General features: G+C 42.2%; 1 protein-coding gene, 1 long non-coding RNA gene and 2 pseudogenes across 2 annotated transcripts; 2 read left to right on the plus strand and 2 right to left on the minus strand.

The window, feature by feature from the left end:
• The first annotated feature begins 78 nt into the window (after positions 1–78).
• Positions 79–4,389, plus strand: Gm31151. Its single transcript, XR_877735.1, has 3 exons — positions 79–502; positions 1,549–1,726; positions 4,308–4,389. It is a non-coding gene; the product is annotated as a predicted gene, 31151 (long non-coding RNA).
• On the plus strand, positions 6,180–6,388 carry Olfr1421-ps1 (olfactory receptor 1421, pseudogene 1; annotated as a pseudogene).
• On the minus strand, positions 7,040–7,748 carry Olfr1422-ps1 (olfactory receptor 1422, pseudogene 1; annotated as a pseudogene).
• Olfr1423 (olfactory receptor 1423) lies at positions 21,793–22,725 on the minus strand. Its single transcript, NM_146680.1, has one exon. It carries the CDS (start codon positions 22,723–22,725, stop codon positions 21,793–21,795), a length of 933 nt encoding a protein of 310 aa, NP_666891.1.
• Positions 22,726–23,421: the final 696 nt, after the last annotated feature.

The raw sequence follows: 23,421 nt of genomic DNA on the forward strand, positions 1-23,421 counted from the left end.
TAAGCAAATACAGGGAGCCTCTTTCTCTTTTTCTCAGTAGTCATAAGCAGCCTGTAGTTTTTCTGTCTAGGGCTAGAACCCCATCAGATTTTTCCTACCTGAGACTAGTAAGATCTTAGATTTTAGAGGGGAATCTAACGATACCATTTTACTAGGCCAGCATAATTCCTAACCAATTCTAAACACCTGTCTCTATAACCATAGAGTTTTCACCCTTGTCAAAGATGCTTCTCTTTGCAGCAGATGGAGACCCTTACAGAAAACCACAACTGGTCAAATACAGTAATTAACCGTAGGGACCCCAGCCCCAGTGGATACGGCTCCAACACAGCTCTCACACCTGAAGTTCAAGGAACATCAAAGAACAGGAGAGAGAAATCTTGTAAAGGTCAAAGGACCAGGAAGTCTGCTGGGAGATTGCCTCTCCTAGGCAGGACAGGAAAGCCTTGATACCTCCACAATATGTCTCTCTACACAAGACAATGAACAATGACAATGTCAGGTAACATTGTCTTTCCTTTACGTGTGTTTCTGTGTCCCAACTACCCTTTTGATAAGAGAACCAATTATAATGGGTCAGAGTGCATTTTAGTGACTACACCTTAACTTGGACACCTTTCTAAAGGCCCTCTTTTTCAATAAAATCTCAATTTGGGGTTCAGTTGTGATTTCAACATACGACTTTGGGGTGGACATAATCCAAATCAGCATAAACTGTCCAAAATGAGCATCAGAGTCGTCTTCTGGAGAAACTCCGTAGCTTGGCTACAAACACATTGATCTTTTTTCTTTATTTGCATCACCCAGACCATTGCCAGAGCTGTAAGCACTTTTGTAAGCAGCAGATTCATTGAGCACTTCTCATTCCTGGAAGGCGTCTGCTATCTCATGCTTGGACTTGAGTAGTGCCTCCATATCTGGTCTTGTCCTACTTCATTCAATACTTGACAAACAACCAGAATAACTTCTCAAAATGTAGGCGTCACACAGTTCTTCATCTCCCACCCCCTGAAAGCACCCTTAGACTTGGTCCCCACGGCCACCATATATTTTTGCTTTGCTTTTGTTCTTTTCTGGTTGCAGTTTTAATGCATCCCTAAAGTCCACGTGTTTGAAAATCGGTTCCTAGTGCAATAGCACTTCCTATATGGGGGTCTACTGGGAGATGCTTAGGCCATAAGTGAACACAGTAATATTGGTTATAAAGGGGTTTGAAACAGCTAGTCATGACACCAGATGGGACACCTGGATCTTGGGCATCCCAGTCTGTACAATACGAGCCCAATACATTTTTGTTCACTGTAAATTATCTAAGGCTGAGGCATCCTGTCACAATGGCACAGAGTGAACTCTAATGATTGATTTCGATCATCAGTTTGATGGGATTTAGAATCATCATGGAAACACCTGTATGAGGGAACTAATTGAGGGTGTTAATAACAGGTTAATTGAGGGGAGAGAATACACCTAGCTGGGGTCCCAAGCTGAATAAAAAGGAGAAAGTCAGCCAAGCGCTGACATCAACCACTCTCTGTGTCCCGACTTCAGATGCATCGTGGCTGCTCTCCTCAGGCTCCCGCCACCATGCCTGCCCTACCAGATGGAAATCTACTCTTGCACTGCAAACCAAAACGGACCATTCCTTCCTCAAACTGTCCTCGCCAGGCACCTTGTTAGCACAAAGTAACGAATGCACAAACTAACGTACCGGGCACTACGATCTTCAGTAAGTTAGTCATTACTCTATCTCCTCTTCCTCCTCTACCTCATTTTCTTCCTTTAAAAAATATCCTGCGCAATTTCAATTTTTAAAAGATTTATTTTCATCTTAAATTCTGATTCTCTGTGTTGCGCATGCAGCATGTGTGCAGTTGCCTATACAGGCCAGCAGAGGGCGTGTGTCTGATCCCCTTAAGTTGGCGTATAAGGGGGCTGTAATGGAAATTCCAGTCCTCATGATAAATCAGTAAGTTTTTACTGCTGAGCCATCTCTACAGCCCCCACTGTCATTGTTCAAAAATTTATTTATTAATTTATATTTATTTTACATGTATGGGTGTTTCGACTGGATCAACTGTGTTTGTACCACATGCATACCTGATGCTCGTGGAGGCCAGCAGTGGTCATTGGATTCTATGAAACTGGAGCTTTGGATGGTTATGAGCCACCATGTGGCTTCTGGGACCTGAATCTGGGTCCTCTGCAAAAAGTCCTAACCAATGATCTATCTATCTCTCCAGTGCTTCCTTCACCTCACTGTCATTCTTAAAGGCCTCCTACCCCCCTCCCCCACTCCCTCCCCCACCAGGCACTTTGACTTCCCTCAAATGCTTTCTTGACCTCTATCCCTGGGTCACCAGGCTGGGTCACTCCTCCCTTCCAGCTCTCTTTCAGTTTTGTGTTGCCAAGGGTCGAGGCCTATTGGAGAAGTGGCTTTGAGAAGCCTGACTGAATTTAGACGGAGAGACAGACAGTCATAGTTCTGAGGCCTCAGCCTGTAAGAGGCGCGCTGTTCACTTACATGAATTGAATGTGTTTCTGAGCCAATATACTTTTAAAAAAGTGATACTGTAAAAGTTTGATATTCTTATGAAGTACTTTAATTCAAGTTCCTTTGTAATTCAGTTTCATTGATCAAACAAAGAAAGGCCTTTTTGGATCTTGTCTTTGAAGGTCTGCCAACAAAGCACAGACTTACTTGTGGGAGACCGCCTTACTAGAGAACGTTTAAGCTTCAAAAAAAGGACTTGTCATAGAGAAAGATGTAAAGTCAGAAGCTATCAGGTATTAAGAAGGTTCAGGAGAAATATCTTAGTGGTTATTGGTTAAAAATGTTAAATGGTACATAAAGACATGACTTATATACAAAAACCTCTGTGTACCTGAAAACCTCTCTCTCCCCTCTGAAGACATGGTGAAGAGAAAAAGGTGAAGGAAAACAAAATTCACTGACAACACAAAACATCCCCAGGGCCTTCAAAGACTGAGCGTCTGAGAGACCCTCTTGTTGGCTGCCATGCGTCTCTGCTGTGAGGGGGATGAACTTGTATTTGAGCGTCTGAGAGACCCGCTTGTTGGCTGCCATGCGTCTCTGCTGTGAGGGGGATGAACTTGTATTTGAGCGTCTGAGAGACCCTCTTGTTGGCTGCCATGCGTCTCTGCTGTGAGGGGGGTGAACTTGTATTTGAGCGTCTGAGAGACCCTCTTGTTGGCTGCCATGCGTCTCTGCTGTGAGGGGATGAACTTGTATTTGAGCGTCTGAGAGACCCTCTTGTTGGCTGCCATTCGTCTCTGCTGTGAGAGGATGAACTTGTATTTGAGCGTCTGAGAGACCCTCTTGTTGGCTGCCATGCGTCTCTGATGTGAGGGGATGAACTTGTATTTGAGCGTCTGAGAGACCCTCTTGTTGGCTGCCATTCGTCTCTGCTGTGAGGGGATGAACTTGTATTTGAGCGTCTGAGAGACCCTCTTGTTGGCTGCCATGCGTCTCTGCTGTGAGAGGATGAACTTGTATTTGAGCGTCTGAGAGACCCTCTTGTTGGCTGCCATGCGTCTCTGCTGTGAGGGGATGAACTTGTATTTGAGCGTCTGAGAGACCCTCTTGTTGGCTGCCATGCGTCTCTGCTGTGAGGGGATGAACTTGTATTTGAGCGTCTGAGAGACCCTCTTGTTGGCTGCCATGCGTCTCTGCTGTGAGGGGATGAACTTGTATGTCTCAGGAACCATAAGTTCCAAATAAACTCTTTCTTCTTTGAGTTGTTTTGGTGGTGGTGTTTTATCACGTTGATTAAAAAGCAACTAATTTACTAATTAGAAATAAAATAACCTACAACGCAGGTTTTAAAATGTCTATCAAAAGGACTTGGAGGAGCTGGAGAGATGGCTCAGTGGTCAAGAGCATGTGTTGCTCTTGCAGAGGACCTGGGTTCAACTCCCAGCACCCATATGGTGGCTCACAACCATCTGCAGTTCCAGGAAACCTGATGCTCTCTTCTGATCTTCCAAGTACCAACATGATACACATATTTATCTGGGCAAACACTCATATAAATCTAGTTAGTACATCTAAGAACAAAGCCAATTTTAGATGCGTAACTGACAAATAAGGTTGCTAGAATTAGACTTTTGTGTGTTTGTTGAGACAGGGTCTCACTCTGTAGCCTTGGCCAGTCTCAAATTCACTATGCAGACCAGGCTGGCCTGGACTTCATTGAGATCCATTTGCCTTTGCCCTTTGAGTGCTGAAGTTAAAGGCAAGAACCACCACGCCCAGCTTTAGAATTAAATCTTGTTCTCTGTTTCCACAGACAAAGACAGCAGCGTGGACGATAGGCTGGGCTGGTGAAGAGGACAACGGAGTCTGGAGTTAGTGATAGTTGTGAGCTGCCATGTAGGTGCTGGGAATTGAACCTAAGACTTCTGGAAGGGCAGCCAGTGCCTCGAGCCTCCAGAAAGGAGTTTTTTGTTTGTTTGTTTGTTTGTTTGTTTGTTTTTTCCTTAGCTTCAAGCTCTTGTACACAAATACACCAGGCATGTTAAGGAAATGTGGACAGGGTAGGATTTCTTTCTTCCTGGAAGGCTGGTTAGGATTGACTGACTGTAAAGTGATGAGTTTTGTAAGTACCAGGAACAGTATGTACTGTTTGGTCAGGTGAGGGCAAGCAAGTGCCTTTCTTGACACTGCAACAGAGAAGAGTGTTCCCTCTTCCCCTCTCTTTTTCCTTTTTGTGACCTTGTTTCAGATCCCATACCTGTGTCTGAGGTAGGTGCGGGAGTGGGATGTGTACTATCTCAGAGTCAGATATCTCAGATCTAGCTGCGCCTCCAGCATTAGTTAGATAGGAAATCTTTGATGGAATCTGAATTCTTTCTTGCCTTTCTAAGGGGCAGTTTAGAGGCTTCTTTAGAAAAGTGAAGTGGAGATCTTCCAGAGGAAAAATCAGTTCTATTAGTTCCAAGTGAGAAGTGGCTGGGTTTTACAAGCTTTTACCTCGGGTCCCTGGGAGGTCATTTTACTGATGATTGCCTGGACAATACATCGTGTAGCCACAATTCAAGAGTCCAGTCATGAGCTGCAGATAAAGCCTTTGTGGCAGAGGACTTGCCTAGCGTGTGGGAGGCAAAAGGCTTGCTGGAAAAGGATGTTTCTCAGTGCCACACAAAGCACATGCACAAAGTGACGGTAACCCTACACAGGCGTTCTTTTCGTGAGAAGGATGCACTGTTGTGAGCTGTAACTGTGCCATAACCCAAACCTAGCAAGCAAGCACACTGGGGAGGGAAATTCAGCTCATTTTTCTTATGCTAATTGTGGTTGGTTGTGTCTGATCTCATTGGCGGGGATGTGACCTCCTACTAGGATGTGATTGTCTAATTCGGAATCAGCTTAAGGGGAAGGATGTGATAGTAAAGTCTCAGGGATGCTGGGCACATAGACAGCTTACATAGGGAGCTCATGAGATGGGGGATGTTTACGGACTATTGGCCCTTGGTATGTTAGCCCCTTTTAATAGGAAAACAAACTCACAAGTTTAATTCCTAGCACTAGACATGCAACAGTAATCCAACTAATCCAGGAACCCCAAAACAAAACAAAACAAAATAATAACCCCATCAAATAAGACCAAATTTTCTCTTGGACTCCATTTCCTTCTCTCTCTCTCTCTCTCTCTCTCTCTCTCTCTCTCTCTCTCTCTCTTTATTTATTTAATGTATATGAGGACACTGTAGCTGTACAGATGGTTGTAAGCCATCATGTGGTTGCTGGGATGTGAACTCAGGATCTTTGGAAGAACAGTCAGTGCTCTTAACTGCTGGGCCATCTCTTCAGTTCCCTGGGCTCTGTTTTCTTATTTTTTTTTTTAATTTTTAAAAAATTTTTATTGGGTATTTATTTCATTTACATTACCAATGCTATCCCAAAAGTCCCCCACATGCTCCCCCATCCACTCCCCTACCCACCCACTTGTTTGAGTCTTATAAGCATTTGGGTTCCTAAGAGCTAGCATTTTTTTTTTTTATTACATGCATGTGTGTCTCTGGGCGTATCAGAGGCCAGAAGTGTCAGATCCCCTGGAGTTGGAATTATGGGTATTGTGAGCTGCCTGATGTGGGAACTAGGAACTGAACTCAGATTCTCTGTAGGAACAGCAAGGTTCTTAACTGCTTAGCCATCTCACCTGGCTTCCTGGGTGAGGGGCCTTGTCCATTCTATTGTGCAGATTTCTCTCTTGCTCCCACTTCCTTTCTGTGAACTCAATGTTTTTGATGGTTTCTCCTATGATGTCCCACAGGCCCGCACGTTCTCCTGTACCAGTATCTTTGCTCTGAGGTTTTAATGATTGCTACCAATGGCTTGATCTCTTCCCTGTGCTTTGTCAAGAATTGACAATTTAAATGTCTAAGGCTCTATGTTGTCAGTAACCTCACCATGAGGAAACCCTAAAAGACTATTGTCTCTGGAGTTTTGAGGACTCCACTGTGCAATAAGGACAAACACCAGCAGATAAACATCTGCCCCACTAAGCAGATGGAAGAAAAACACTGTCTATTGATTAGGGTCTTTTGTCTTTAAGTTCTGAATTTTCAAATTGGAGACTTATAGTATGTATTCCTTTTCAGAAGGTCCAAGTCTTTTCCTGAGTCTCCTCATGGCTGACTTTCTTGGCTCCTCAGGTGTACTGGCTAGTTTTGTGTCAATTTGACACAGCTGGAGTTATCACAGAGAAAGGAGCTTCAGTTGAGGAAATGCCTCCATGAGAGCCAACTGTAAGGCATTTTCTCAATTAGTGATCAAGGGGGAAAGGCCCCTTGTGGGTGGGACCATCTCTGGGCTGGTAGTCTTGGTTCTATAAGAGAACAGGCTGAGCAAGCCAGGGGAAGCAAGCCAGTAAGGAACATCCCTCCATGGCTTCTGCATCAGCTCCTGCTTCCTGACCTGCTTGAGTTCCAGTCCTGACTTCCTTTGGTGATGAACAGCAGTATGGAAATGTAAGCTGAATAAACCCTTTCCTCCCCAGCTTGTTTCTTGGTCATGATGTTTGTGCAGGGATAGAAAACCTGACTAAGACATCAGGGTACAGATCATTGGGTTGAGGACAGGAATGATGACAGTGAATGTGATGGAGACAGCTCTGTCCATGGGGAGGGCAGTAAAGGACATAAATGCAGGTTACAAAGTGCAGGGTGACCACAGTGATTTGGGTACAGGATGAGATGACTTTTCTCCTGTGTATGACCTTAGTGTTGCCAAGTATGTCACTAGCAGAAAGACAAACCACATGGTAGTGATCAAACCATTGGTAGCAATCATTAAGACCTCAGAGCAAAGGTGCTGGTACAAGTGAGCTTGAGGGCCTGTGGGACATCACAGTAGAAACCATCAACAACATTGGGTCCAAAGAAAGGAAGTGGGAGTAAGAGGGAGATCTGCACAATGGAGTGGACAAAGTTTCCCACCAGGAAGCCACAATGTGGGCTCTGGCACCGCCTACTACTCATGATGCTCACATATTGTAGGGGCTTGGAGATGGCCATGTATTGATCAAATGTCATCACAGAGAGAGAAAAAATGGGGGTGTGGAGGAGGCACTCTCAGGTTGCCGTGACCATGATGAGGAGGCTGCCCAGCCCAGTTGCTGTGTACACCAAGAAGAGAAAAGAAGACCAAACTCAGCTCTTGGGACTGTGTCCGTCAGTCCTTCACAAACAAATTCTTTCACCCTGCTGTAGCTGACGTTCTGCTCCATTGCCTCCTGGTTCCTCTACTTCCTGCGGAGGAAATACTTTTGTTATGGAAAAGTACAACATCAAAAACAAAAGGAACGCACTTTGGGTATTGTACTTTAAAACTTTATCACATTTATTAGGTGTGTGCACATGTGTGTGTCCTTGCATGCCACAACATACTCCTGGAGGCCTATGGGAGTGAATTCTCCCTTTCCACCATGTGAGTCCTGGGAATTGAATTCAGATTATCAAATTTAGTGGTAAAATGCCTTTCCTCACGGAGCCATCTTGCAGGTTCTGGGTAAGGTAAACTAGTTTTCCTTTCTAATTACTGGCTGCCTACTTTCATCGTTCATGTGCCTTTATACTCTCCCAACTCTCTAGTCTGTCTTTCCTGAGACTGACCTCTGACCCTTCTCTAACCACTGAATACTCTGGATTTTATAGGACTTCTTCCCATCAGCACTGAACTTCTCATTTGCTAATTTTCCTGCTTTAGTGTCCGTTGAGGCTAAGGCAGCACAAATCTAAATTCTCTAGTTTCACTCCTAATTATATGTTAATCTATCAATAATTTAGAAAACTTCATTGCTTACAAACATTTGTAGTCTATAAAATGGTCAGATATTTTCTTCAGTGTAAAGAATTTACAAGTCTTACTGAAAACCATGCAGCCATCTAAATAATGCATAGGAGGTCTTTTTTTTTTTAAATTTAAGTTTTGAACTGTGATAGAAAATAATATGGTAGAGAGGAAAGGTAATGGTTTGAGAGACATGAGCTTTGAAGTCTACCTCAGGGATCGATGGAGCAAGGGTGCAATATTTAAAGGCATATGAACTCTGGGGCTTAGTTGCTCATCAGTGGAACTTGAGCACCAGTGACCTCAAGGATGTAAGGTTTTCAGAACCCATAAGCAACCTTGATGAACTTGGCCTTTCCTTGAGGTTGACTGCTATTAGCAAGGAAAACTGCCGAGATTAAGAATTTCCAGACCTAGTTTATAGTTGTAGGAGAAAGGCCTTGCATGGTAGTTACTTTCCGTGATAATGGAGTCTCCAGGAGGTAGAGCTGAGCGATCACTGGGATCCTTGCCCAAGCCTCTCTTGCTGCTTCTTGGCATCCCCTAGGTGAGCTGTCCTCTTGCTTTGTGTCCCCTCTGTGGCATTATGTGCAGTGAAGTCATGGCAGAGACTCACCGAGCTGTGTGGCCATGAACTGAATGGGACCTATAAAGCCGTGAGCTGACTTCTGGATGTTTAATCATTTCTCAGCCATGCAGCATTTCTACATCCCTCTATCTGGAAGGAGAGGAAGTCAAAATCAAGTGCTGCTAAATGTGAGAATTCATTGTATTGAATCTTTCTCAGTGGGTGCTATCTCTGACCATTACAGTAGGCTGGGCCAATCTCTTCAATATCGTCTAGACATATTGATAGAACAATTATCATGAAACATTGCACATATCACAGAAGTGTTGGTTTGAGGAGAGACAACTGAAATATATCCAACTAAATAAACAAAAGGAATGGTTTAGTAGAGGTCAGGTAGGTGAACAGTTCATGAAAGTATGTCTCTATTCAAGGGGTTCTTGTTCTGGGACCGCAATTTAACTTCAGGACTTTTGTTTTTAATTTAGTTTAATTTTTGCTCATTCATTTTACATCCTGCTCACTGTCCCCTTCTGGTCACCCCCCTCCCACAATTCTTCCTCCATCTCCCTCCCCTTCTCCTCTGAGTGGGTGGGGGCTCCCCTGGGTATCTCCCCCCTCCCCCCAGCACTTCAAGTCTCTGCTATACAAGGCATTTCCTCTCCCACCGAGGCCAGACAAGGCAGCCCAGCTAGAGGAACACATCCCACAGACAGGCAACAAACAGCTTTTGGAATAGCCCCTGTTCCAGCTTCAGGACTCTGTAAGGTCTGAAAAGGAAATAATAAAAAATGAAAAGAATATTGCCCATTGTTCTTGTTCTTTCAACTTTTTATTGTTGGCTAAGGATTAAGTTAAACACAAGAATGCATTTTTCAAGAGACTCCTACCTCAGGTTCCCAACAGACTCTCTCTCTCTCTCTCTCTCTCTCTCTCTCTATATATATATATATATATATATATATATATACACACACATACACACACACACACACACACACACACACATATATATATCTATATCTTATTTTTATGATTCCGATTGTGTCTCTTATTCTTCACTTGGTCAGACATATAAACTGTTACTGAAGAGATCAATACAGAAATAATAGGAATAAGGTTTTTTTTAAAAAAATGTGTGCATTTTTAAAAAAAGATTTATTTTATTTATATGAGTACACTGTCACTGTCTTCAGACACTCCAGAAGAGGGCATCAGATTCCATTACAGATGGTTGTGAGCCACCATGTGGTTGCTGGGAATTGAACTCAGGACTTCTGGAAGAGCAGTCAGTGCTCTTAACTGCCCGGCCATCTCTCCAGCTCAAAATATAAGGTCTTATGAAAGGCAATTTTAAGACTAACACTGAAGACACACTGAGAGCTTACAGGTCTGAGGGCTGAGTAAGTTCCCATTAACAGCCAGGGCCATCCAAAGACAAATGAGGAAGGACAGACAGGAAGCGTGAACACTGTTTTGCAGATGAGGAAATGGAGGTTAGGAGAAGAGAAGTGTCTGGTGCCCGCCCCTCCCCCTCAAAGTTACGCATCCTGTAGACTTGGATTATTTGGAATTTTATTTAGGTTTGATGGGGAGTCTTCAGAATGGACACTTCCCTGTAACTTTTTGTTTGGGGCAGCTCAGTTGAATTGGGCAAGGAAGAATTGCAAGTGAAAGGGTTTGGCTGTATCTTGGGTTCCACCTGTGGAGGATCAGTGAATTGGGATGTGGCTAGAACTTGTATGGTGGGATGGGTGTACTTGCATAACTGCACATGGGGGATGAATAACTCCCTTTGCTTTCTATCTTAAAAAGTACACAGGACCAGCAGCCTGAGGTTCTGGAAAGAAATTAAGTCTTGAAAGTGGTCAAATCACCATTTCAACGGACAAGTCCAAGCTGATAGCCTTCTGAGTTCAAAGATAGACACAAGAAATGGAAACCAAAGTAATTAGTGAGAACTCTTGAGGATGTATGTACCACATTGGAGCAGAAGAAAGAAACCAGGTATACAAAGTTGTCCTTTGTTTTTAGAAGGAAAAACTCAAAATCCCAAGTACTTTGTTACCAACATATTTGAGAAAATACATTGTAATGAAATAGGCTTTTGAATGCTGTAGTCCCTAATGAGGAAAACCACCAACTCCATTATCCATATCTTCTAACAATGTTGAACTTTCCTGTATCCTTCAAGTCACCTTCCTTATCTTGAACAATAAGTGTTTTCAGCACTGTTCTGGCTTTTAGAATTAGTAACTGCCACTCTACACCTACAGAAAACATCACTGACACACAAACCCTTTCTAGTTCATCCAGAGTAATATTTCAAAGTTGGTTGAACAAGGACCCATGTGTCCAGACACATGATCAGACATACAAACTACTCTCCAAAGCTTTAGTTTACTACAGTCACTTCATTAAAAAACCCCAACCTCTAGTTTCTACCCAAGAAGCAGAGGTGGCTATTTGGTTGTATAAACTGACCATAGATATGAGTAATTTGGCACAAGTCAGCAAGAGTGACGGAGACCTCCAGGGATGCCAGGAGAAGCTCTTTGCTGTGCCTCTCTTAATGAAGTGAAGATCAGCAAAGACAAGAGACCAGGAAGTGTTGCAAAGCTAGATATGCAAGCCCCCATCACTGTCCGTTGAGTCCTATTTATACTCCTTCCAAACAGCACATGTCCTCCAAGGGTCTTGCCTCACCACATGTCTTGCCTCAGCATGTGAGTCTGTCTTAGCAAAACTTCATGTGAGTTTGTATCAGCTGACATCGCTCTGCCAATTGGCCCAAGTCTGAGGAAGCAGAAAGAGGGTGCATTTCTCTCTATGGAGCTACAACAAACGGAGCTGAGATAGGCAATGTAAGGCAAACCAATATGTATGTGTTGTTGGCAAAGAACCCTTCATCATATGTCCTTTCATGTGCTTGCTTTAGCAAAACATCCTTTCACCTGTGTCTGCTTCAGGAAAATACTCCTTCACATGATTGCCCCAGCGAAATGCTATCCTGACACAACTGACTTTCCAAAGAAATGGTAAGTTTTCACTTTCAGATAGGAATTTAGAAAAAGTGAACACAATTTTTCATGTGGGGTATTTTATCATATCTATTATTTTCTTGCTGACCGATTACATATTCAAAGTTATCATAGGGACCAAAAAGAAAGAAACAAATAAGCCCTACCATGTTAACGATTTTTGATTTGTTCTTATCTTTCCTGTGCATGTGGGAGTGGTATGTGTGTGTGTTCTTGTGTGTATGTGTGCTTGCGCACGAGCGTGTGTGTGTGTGTGTGTGTGTGTGTGTGTGTGTGTGTGTGTGTGTAGGTGCATGAGCCCCTGCTAATGGATGTGGAGGGCAGAGGTTGCAATTGGGTGTCTTCCTTGCTTGCTCTCCACCTTACTTTTTGAGATAGTGTCTCTCATCTGATGGCCTTAGACACCTTAGAGATGATATGATCCTTATGGCCAAGAACTAAAGGCTTGCCTGTGTGTTGCTGACATGCTCCACTGCCTCCGGCTCTTTTTATCTTTGTAAATCTTCCTGATTAAATGACTTTCAGATTTCTCTCATATTTTGCAATAATTTGGCACATTTTTCTTCTAGAACTTGTGAGCTCTTTTGGTATCAGGAGAGGTGGTTAAAGAATATATAACCAAATAAAAAAGGAACAACTTAATAAAGGTAGGCTCGGTAACCAGTTCATGAAATTATGGCCCTAGTGAAGGTTTTTTTTTTTTTTTTTTTTTCCCCAGAAGATGGAAGAAAATGTAAGAGCATATGGGTGACAGCCATTTCAGAGGCTGGTTCTCTTCCTGACAGACTGAGTGTGAGGAAAGGAGCAGACTGTGGAGCAGGAAGTTCTCAGGGGTGTGAGAGATTCATGGTGATGGTGCTGAGGTTTCCTGTCAGAGTTGTCACTTACACCAGAAGCAAGGCAGATAAAATCTAGCTCAGCTCTTGGGGTTGAGCAATCTCCAGGAAGCAAATTCTTTCAGTGTGGTACAATTTCCCCGATCCTTCCGATCACACATCCCTTCTCAAGTACATCTCTGGTAGAATAGCAGTATAATGACTATATAATATGGTTTTAATTTTAATGTGGTCTTTTCAGTGGAATGTGGACAGAAGGAGGGGAAAATTCTCTCTGTCTCTGTCTCTTTCACTCCAGGGTTTCTCTGTATTGTTCTGGCTATCCTGTAACTTGCATTGTTGACCTGACAGGCTGGCTTTGAACTCAGAGATCCTCTTGCCTCTGTTTCCTGAGTGCTTGGATTAAAGGTGTGCGGCACTGCCTGGCAAAAATTCTTTTTAAATGCACACTCTGTGATTGCAATATAGGATGCAGATATTACCTGAAAGGTCACCCAGGATTCTGACTCAGTCATTAAGCCGGTAGATTCTGTCACTAACTCAATGCAATAGAGGAGATAGAGACTAACGCTGCACAAGAGAGGATATCTAAATAGCAGTTCAACTTAATTAGTGTGAAATTACAGTTTGAAATTACAAAAAATGGGCTGGAGAGATGGCTCAGCACCTAAGAGCACTGACTGCTCTTTCAGAGGTCCTGAGTTCAATTCCCAGCAACCACATGGTGACTCACAACCATCTGTAATGGGCTCCCATGCCCTCTTCTGGTGTGTCTGAAGACAGCTACAGTGTACTCATATACATAAAATATCTAAATAACTAAATATTTAAAAAAGTTACAAAGAGTGATCATACACACAAGAAGGACTAGAATAAAAAAGAAAAATCATTATTATTATTTTATTATATATATTCCTTCTTTTTATTATATATATATATTACATTCCAGACTTTTTTGTTTATTTTTTTTCGAGACAGGGTTTCTCTGTATAACCCTGGCTGTCCTGGAACTCACTCTGTAGACCAGGCTGGCCTTGAACTCAGAAATCCGCCTGTCTCTGCCTCCCAAGTGCTGGGATTAAAGGTATGCACCACCACTGCCCAGCTACACTCTAGATTTTATTCCCCTCCTGGCCTACCCTCCAACTGGTCTACATCCTATACCTCTTCCCTATGCCCCTTTCTTCACGTGGATATCCTACCCCTTCCCCCAACCTCCCATCCTACCAGACCTTTAAACTTCCTGAGGCCTCCAGTCTCTTGAGGGTTAGGTGTATCTTCTCTGACTGAACCCAGACCAGGCAATCCTCTGCTGTATGTGTGTTGGGGGCCTCATACCAGTTGGTATATGCTGCCTGGTTGGTGGTTCAGTGTCTGAGAGATGTTGGGGGTCCAGGTTAATTGAGACTGCTGGTCCTTCTACAGGATTGCCCTCCTCCTCAGCTTCTTCCAGCCTTTTTCTAATTCAATCACAAGGGTCGTCAGCTTCTGTCCATTGGTTGGAGGCAAATATTGAATCTTTCAGCTGATTATTGGGTCTTTTATAGGGCAGTCATGACAGGTCCCTTTTTGGGAGCGCTCCATAGCCTCAGTAACAGTGTCAGATTTGGGACCTCCCCTTGAGCTGGGTCCCACTTTGGGCCTGTCGTCGGACCTTCTTTTCCTCAGGCTCCTCTCCACCAATGGAGAAGATGAAGGAAAATTATTAAAAAAATGTAACAATGATTAAGCAAATGAAAAATACCAAGTGAAGGGTAAAGGTTTGGGACCTACTGGGACCCTTACACAATGCAAGTGCTATGTGAGATTGGTGTTGCATCTTTACTACTTAATTATATAAGTCTGCCTGTATACACACACACATATGATATGTATCTTTATATATTATATTACCTAGAAATCTATTTTTATAGATCTTTTATATATATTTATACAGACGTCTGCCAAGAGATAGCTGGAAAAGTGTTGACACCACAGTTTTCTGAAACCAGCAAAGGGCACATACTCCCCAGTCCTCCGATAGCAGAAAGGACAGTGTTGAACTTAAACAATACACAGCAGCAATAAGACTGGTGAACATTTTAACAGTATAAGTGAAATTTTCAGACATTGTTATTCTAAGTAACTTATGTACCAAAAACTAAACCTTCTTTTGTTTTATTAATGTAGACGCAATTGAAGAGAGCTTGAGAGAGGACCCTAAGGAGTTAATAATATTTCAACCTGGTGCTTGTTCCAAAGGCATTTTCAATTTGTGTACAAATTTATTGACCTGTGCATGCAAGTTCATTTTTCTCTACATAAGTCAATTCTATTTCAAGAATAAGTTAAAATTAAGAAACGTGCAATACTTGGGAGATAGGGGTAGGAGGATATCTGTGAGTTTCAGATCAACGAGGAGTATGTGAGACCCTGTCTTAAAAAAAAATGTAAATACGTGACTATTTCCTCTGTAACATCTTCATGGCATGTCTAAAGAGTGACTTCTGTGGGCTGAACTGATGACTCAGTGTTTGTCACGCCATGCAATGATCAGCCCTTGCTTGGATCCTAGGAAGAAGCTGGGAAGGTAGGGTATAGACTTCCGGTTATCCCAGCCACCAGGAAGCAGAGATGGGGAATCCTGGATGAGTACCAGATCAATCAGGACTACACAGTGAGACCCTATCTCAAAAAAATTAGTAATTATTGACATTTCCTCTGTACCATCTTCATGGCATGTCTAAAGAGTGACTTCTGTGCTTTTGGATGGATGACTCAGTGTTTGTCATGCCAGTATAATGATCAGCCCTTGCTTGGATCCTAGGAAGAAACTGGAAAGGGATGGTATAGACTTCCGGTTATCCCAGCCACCAGGAAGCAGAGATGGGGAATCCCTGGATCAAGATGCTTAGCTATACCAGTCTAATTAGAACACTCTGGGTTCAGAGAGATCCTGTCTCAGAGAATAAAGTGGAGATAAATCAAGGAAGACACCCATGTTAACCTCTGTCCTCTATATTGTATGCAAGGTGCATTTGTAGCACCTGTATACTTATGTGCACCTGCCCCTAATAACAAACTCTGTACAAAACAAAATGTAATGGATCACTCACTTTGATAGCAGTTACTTTTCCTGTTGCATAACTATAGTCTTCACCAACCGCTGTCAGAGTCACCTTTCGGTTTTTAGCTTCCAGATGGATTTCAGGTCTTTTCAATCTCTTTTGTTATTTGGCTAGCCTCACCACATAGATTTTTTTTTCTTCTGAATCTAGTTTTAATTTCTCTGATTTGATTTCACTTTGTTCTTCTAGTCTTTGCAGGGGAAAACCCTTAAAAGATCACACTTTTCCAAGTAGCACCCTCTTATTTATTCACTCACATGGAAAACTAACATCTTCTTGTCTCTCTCCACTGCCATTAGTTCAGCCACCCCTGAGCTGGTGGTCCTGGGTTCTGTAAGAAAGCAGACTGAATAAGCCATGGAGATTAAGCCAGTAAGTAGCATCCCTCCATGTCCAACTCCTGCCTCTAGGTTCCTGCCCTCTTTGGGTTCTTGGCTTCCTTCAATAATGACAATAATATGGAAATGTAAGCCAAATAACAACTTCCTCCCAAATTATAACTCTCTCTTTATATATTTATTTGTTTATTATGTATATTTATTCATGTCCATTTGCCTCAGCTCACATGTTGAGGTCAGAGGACAACTTGCAGAAGCCAGTTCTATTCTTCCATCACATGGGTCAGAGGGATTGAACTCAAGTTGTCAGGGCTTGGTGGCCTTGGTGCTTTTACCCACGGAACCATCTTACTATCCTGCAAGTATCCTTTTGTCCCACTGAACCCTAAAGCTTTAGGAGCATTCTCATCACTGTGGCACATGATCATATGGACAAGTGAGTCACTAGAACACCTTACTTGGACTAAGGATTTGGCTCAGTGGTAAAGTTCTTGCCTAGCATGTGCAAGGCCTTCGGCTTGATCCCCAATACAATAAAAACGTCTCACTCAAGGCTTCTAAACTCCATTCCTGAGCAAGGAGTAAATCTCATTAGACTCCACATATGAAGGTAGGAGCCACTGCCTCAAAGTCCTACAGAGGGAGATGTAGAGACATCCTGGCTACTCTTATTATGTGCTGTGTAGGAGGTTATACTGTCTATCTTCCTGTCACTTCTTTTTGTTGCTTTAAGACTCTTGCTTTGTTTGGAGCATTCTGTACACTTGTAGCATTTCTGAAAAGCCATAATGGTTTCAGAAGTTCACTACTGGTTTAACTGCCAAGTGGGAAATTAACCTTATAATATTTTTCAATACTTTGAGTCAGGATGTCTGTTTGTTGGAAAATTCTACATGTAACATAAAGCCTGTCTGTCTCAAGACTACTGATCATATTTTCTTTTAGACTGAGGAGGGGTATGTAGGTATAGGGGTTGAGGATAGGAGGCAATGTGGATGTGGGGTGTAGGGGTGCAGAGGGTTGGGAAATGGGATGGGTTGGGTGAGCAACCTTAGGGACTAACAGTGTTCTGACTCTTCTATTTTGCTTTTCAGTGTCTGGGCTACCCATACCAGTCCCTTAGCCTCAGCCCATTAATGGAAACAGCAAAGGGAATATTACTGGGGATCAGTGTGGATGCAGTGTGGCCAATACAATGGAACTCTCATGGGAGTCATTAAAATGTCAGCAGCTTCCCTTTCCTCCTGTCACCTTCTGTCACTTTTACACACACACACACACACACACACACACACACACACACACACACACACACACTGTGTCAGTGCTCCTTTGGAATGTGGCTTTTCCTTGGGTGAAAGCACAGGGAAACAGTTCTTTTTTGCTTCAGGAAGAAAACGTTGCCTTCTCCCTCTTGGTCAAAAGTTACTTTGCCAGAAATCAGCTGGGAAATGGAACTAAACAGAAAGTGTAGCGATGGCAAAAACAAGAGCTCTGTGGCTGCAGGTCTCTGAGCTGCAGTATGTAGATTCATATACCTAATTTATTTTTTAAAGTAAGATGTGCATGGTCCCCGGGCAGCTATTTTAATCCACATAGCTGAGATTCACAATTCAGTCAGAGTCTAGGGAGGCAGGATGGTGATAGGTTTTGATATTCATCAAGGTACTTACTTTATAAATAAATGTGTATTTCTTTTTCATGGGCACTCAGAGATGTTGATCATTACATTTGAGTGAGAGAACATAGCGACCAAAGTACATTTAAAAAGTGGTATGTGCACTGATTCACTTAACCGTTTTGATGTTCTTTAGAAAGGAGCATAAAACCCATCAAAACATACATCACTGCAATATATTTCACACTGTATACTGAAAATATGAATAATTTTATCTGATGAATATATCTCAATGGATCATGTGAAAACAATCACTTTTTAAGTGAAAAAAAATTCAGTTCAATTTGAAATTTACATGAACCCAATAAGTGTTTGTACAATCAGATGAAAATGGCTGTTTTCTCAGGTCATGTTGTGTGCTTAGACATGGTTCTTGGGAGTCAGTAGACATAAACACATGGCAAGGTTTCAGGATCCCTGACACCCTGGGACTCTAGTCTGAGATACAATGACTCAGATATATTATGCTGCCAGATTCTAACAGAGATAAAGGCATTGATTTGAATGAATTGTAAGAGTTAGATAAGGAAGTAAAGGGCACATTAGTGAGAAATGGGTAGTAGGGTTGCTTGGTGTGTACTCCCTTGTTTTCTTCTTTTTTAAAAAAAGACTTATTTATTTTATGTTTATGAGTACTCTATTTGCATGAACATTTGCATGCCAGAAGAGGGCATCAGATCACGTTATATAGATAGTTGTGAGCCACCATGTGGTTGCTGGGAATTGAACTAGGGATATCTGGAAGAGCAGTCAGTGCTCTTAACTACTGAGCCATCTCTCTAGCCCTGGTGTGTACTTTTTCTTAGGCAATTTCATAAAGAGAACCCTGGGGCTCAGACATGATGGCATATTGGTTTAATTCTAGCACTGATGAGGCAGAGGCAGAGGCAGAGGCAGAGGCAGGTGGAGCTCTATGAGTTCAAAGCCAGCTTGGTCTTTGAGTTCCAGTCCAGCAAGGGCTACTCTAGACACCAAAAGTACTAGGGCAAGGTCAGTATTCTGGAGAGTGCAAATGGCTCCTAGAAGTACTATATTTAAGGAAGTAAGTTAATAGTGTAAAGACTTAGATGTGGTCAATCAGGTGATGGGTCCAAGAGAAATCCAGTGAGGAGACGTATCAAGTTTGTCTTCCACACTCACCATGTTTTGGAGAACTCACCTTGGGCTTGCTTTTCTCCTGTGTGCTCTCAGGCGACATCCTCAGGAACTCCACCCACCTCCTTTAAGATAAGTTTCTCACCGAGCTGGAGATCACCAATTGGACCAGACTGTCTGGTCAATGATCCCCAGAAACATTTCTGTTTCTGTCTCCTCAACTCTGGGATTACAAATCCTCCCTCTTACAAGATAAGTGGTTTATTTATTGTTTTGTTTGTTTTGTTTGAAAATATATAAATTATATATATAATTTGCCTGAATATATGCATATGTGCCACATAAATGTTTGTTGTGCATGGAGGTCAGAAGAAGGTATCAGATCACTTGTATCTAGAATTAGAGATGGTTGTGAGCCATCATGTGGGTGCTGGGAACTAAACTTGGGTCTTTTTCAAGAGCATCAAGGGATCTTAATCACTGAAGCATTTCTATAGTCCATGGTGATGTCCCTTGGGGTTTTATAAATGACAAGCAAGACTATTGTCATGTTTTGATGCTGGAGAGCTGGTAATTTTAAGATGACATAAATGTTTTGAATTCAGTATGCTTTTTGATTCTTTATAGTCTGTCTTTTTTTTTTTTAAAGATTTATTTATTATATGTAAGTACACTGTAGCTGTCTTCAGACACTCCAGAAGAGGGCGTCAGATCTCGTTACGGATGGTTGTGAGCCACCATGTGATTGCTGGGATTTGAACTTCGGACCTTTGGAAGAGCAGTCGGGTGCTCTTACCCACTGAGCCATCTCACCAGCCCCTAGTCTGTCTTTAGTAATGTGGAAGAATAACATTTAGGAGAGTGACAGGTCAATGTATGTGTGTGGGGTGCAGAAGTTTGTTAGGTAGAGAAATAGAGATGATACAATAGTGACATTTGCCTATTCTAATAATTAACCTGTGATATAGTTATGTTTCATAAATATAGTATTATTTGAGCTTTAAGACTCTATGAGTTGGGCAGTGGTTGTACACGCCTTTAATCCCAGTACTTGAGAGGCAGAGGCAGGTGGATCTTTGTGAGTTTGAGGTCAGATTGGTTTACAGAACAAGTTTCAGGATAGCCCAAGTTACACAGAGAAACCCGATTTCAAACAAAACAAACAAAACAAACCCACCAAACCCACCACTACCACCACCACCAACAACAACAAAGCAAAACATTTATGAGAGGAATATTATAATCACTTTCATGTAAATTAGAAGTGAATGACTTTTAGAGAGAAGACATAACTTGCTCAAGATATCAGAACTTGCAGGTGGCAGATAAAGGACTGGTGACTCTGTCTTGTAACTTTGAAGTTAACACTTTCAGCTGCTTGGCATTTCCACACTCCTAGACAGTAACACTAGTCTATCTGGCCTTTCCATAAATGCTAACAGGTTAAGGGGTTTATCTTCTCTTTCTCCATCCCTCCTGCCCTCCTTGTCCCTTCTATTCCCATCCCTTGCCATGTGTCCCCAATCCCATGTAGCAGGAAGCATGAATAGTGAAACCAACCTAATAAGTTGACAACTGAACAGTCACTCAGATGTTGGGGATGGATTGGTCCCTGTATGGGGTCCTGCTCTTTTCTAACCTCATTGCAAGAATGTCAAACTGGCAAGTCTTATTCTGCATTATCATAAATACCTTCAGGTCATGAGAACTCTTGTCAAGCTTCATTCATGACTGGAATCCAGGAAGGTGACCTTTATGGTCTGGGAACATTTTCACAAGCCCACGTCCATTAAGAGTTTAACTAAGTAGAAGCAGATTACCCAACCTGTGATAAACCAGTCACACCCATGAATGTGGCCTTCAGAGACACTGAACATGAGAGCCTTCTAGAACAGGAAAAGTTTTGTACAGCAGACCCAACAATGTAAGAAATTATAATCATGAAATAAAAAGTCAATGAGTTGGCTGTTAAAGACATTTCTGTGCCTAACTTGACTAAAGATCTTTTAATTGCTGAAGCATTTCCTCTTAATATATATATTTTATTGCTTGGTGTTTTAAGATAGGTTCTCAAATAGCCCAGGTTGGCTTCAAGGTGGCCTTGAGTTCCTGATCTCCTTCCACTACTTTCCAAGTACTGGAATAACAGGCAAAACCACCAGCTCTTACTCCTTTCCTTTTGAAAAAAAAAAGAGTTAAGGTTAATGAGGTTGAGTGATTGATATACCATAACATATTAATCAAAGGCTGAAGAGGTGGGTCAGCCATTAAGAGCACTTGCTTGCTCTTGCAGGTGACCCAGGTTTGGTTTCTAGCACTCACATAGCAGATCACAGCCATCTGTAACTCTCGTTCTAGGGTATCCAATGCCCTCTTCTAGCCTCCACAGGCATCAGGCACATGGTGCACACACATACATCCTGACAAGCCATCCATACACATAATAATAAAACAAATGATTCTTAAAAAAGAAGAAGAAACCGGGCCAAGTCTAGTGGCTTATGCCTTCAATCCCAGCTTCCAGAGGCAGAAACATGTGGATTTCTATGAGTTCAAGGCCAGCCAGGGATACATGGTGAGACCTTGTTTCCAAACCAACCAACTAAAAATAATATATAAATCAACCAGCCCGATGCTGTATGATTATTTACTTTGTGCCATATAGAAATTGGGTTATTAATTACTACTAATATAAATAGAAAAGCAAATGGTTTCCTAGAAAGTGTAGTTAGTTAATTGACAATATGTGAATATATAAATGTACAGAAAACATAAAGCAAACAGTTCCTGGTAACAAGAGTTGGGGTTTCTTTTTGTATTACTTTTCAAGAGGAGTGAGTTTTCTCTTTAGTCTTCTTATGGCTGACTTCATTTCCTGGTTCCTTAGAGTATAGATCAAGGGGTTCAACAGAGGAGAGATGACTGTGAAGGTGACAGAGATGGCTTTATCTGTGGGGAGGGCAGTGAATGGTCTGGCGTAGACATAGATGCAGGGTACAAAATGCAGGGTGACCACAGTGATGTGGGAGGTGCAGGTGGAGATGGCTTTTCTTCTGTCTTCTCCTGCCTGAGACCTCAACATCATCAAGATGACCATGTAGGACACCAGAAGGAAGATAAACCATAGGGTAGTGACCAGGCCATTGTTTGAGATCATCAGGAGCTCAAGAACAAAGGTGTCTGTGCAGGCAAGTTTGAGAACCTGTGGGACATCGCAGTAGAAGGTATCAAGAACATTGGGTCCACAGAAGGGGAGTGGGAGCAAGAGGGAGATCTGCACAATCGAGTGGACAAAGCCGCCCACCCAGGAGGCCGCGATGAGGGCTGTGCACCGCTTACTACTCATGATGGTCACATAGTGCAGGGGCTTGGAGATGGCCATGTATCGATCAAATGCCATCACAGAGAGAGAAAAAATGTCTGCTCCACCAAGCAGATGGAAGAAAAACATCTGTGTCATGCATTTTGCGTAGGAAATGGTCTTTTTCTTTGCCAGAAGGTCCACCAAGACCTTTGGGGCTGTGATGGAGGAGAAGCAGATGTCTAGAACGGCAAGGTTTCGGAGCAGGAAGTACATGGGCGTGTGCAGACGGGACTCAAAGGTCACGATAATCATGATAAGCAGATTCCCAAGCAGAGTTGTCACGTACACAAAACACAAAACAAGACATAAGACCAGGCTCAGGTGTTGTGACTGAGTGAGACCCAGAAATATAAATTCTTTTACTCTGGTGTCATTTCTCAGCTCCATCGAATCACGATTTTCCTTTCTTGTACATCTTGGAAAAATTGACAGTATTATTTTAGCAAGTGTTAACTTTTCCTTAGTAAGCACAGATTCTTGGAGGCAACTATCAGAACTGAAAGCACACAGGCACCATTGATTGCCTCATGGCTTGCTATTTCAAAGTTATTATATTTTCACCATAATATGTCCCAAATAACATTTTATTATACAAGCATGCATTTAGTTATTTGCGTTTGTAAATCACAAACATTTTTAGACTGTATAAAAGCAGTGTTCTAATTAAAGAAGCTATAAGTGTTCAAGGAAAACAGGTGGATAACAAGGATTCAGATATTTGTAGTATGAGCCATATAGAGTAGATTTGTGTGTGTGTGTGTGTTTAATAAAGCAGTGACTATTTTGTACAACTAGAACATTTTGTATTTCTTTTATTTTATTTTATTTTTATTTTTTGAGAAACATTTTACATTTAATGAGGATTTTTTTTCCCTAGATTGGCTACTCCGATTCAATAGTTATAAGAACCTCTACTCAGTAAGCAATACCTTTGAATTAAATCCTACAGGAATTAACCATGAATTTCATTCCATGATAAGTTAGAAAAATGTAAGGTCACCATTCTCCTTTACTACTGTCCCCCTTAGGAGAAATTTGCTATTAACACCTTTCCTTTCAACTAGCTTAGATGGTGGATTAGCC

This window comes from Mus musculus, chromosome 19 (assembly GCF_000001635.26).
Source record: "Mus musculus strain C57BL/6J chromosome 19, GRCm38.p6 C57BL/6J".
Taxonomy (NCBI): Eukaryota; Metazoa; Chordata; class Mammalia; order Rodentia; family Muridae; genus Mus; species Mus musculus.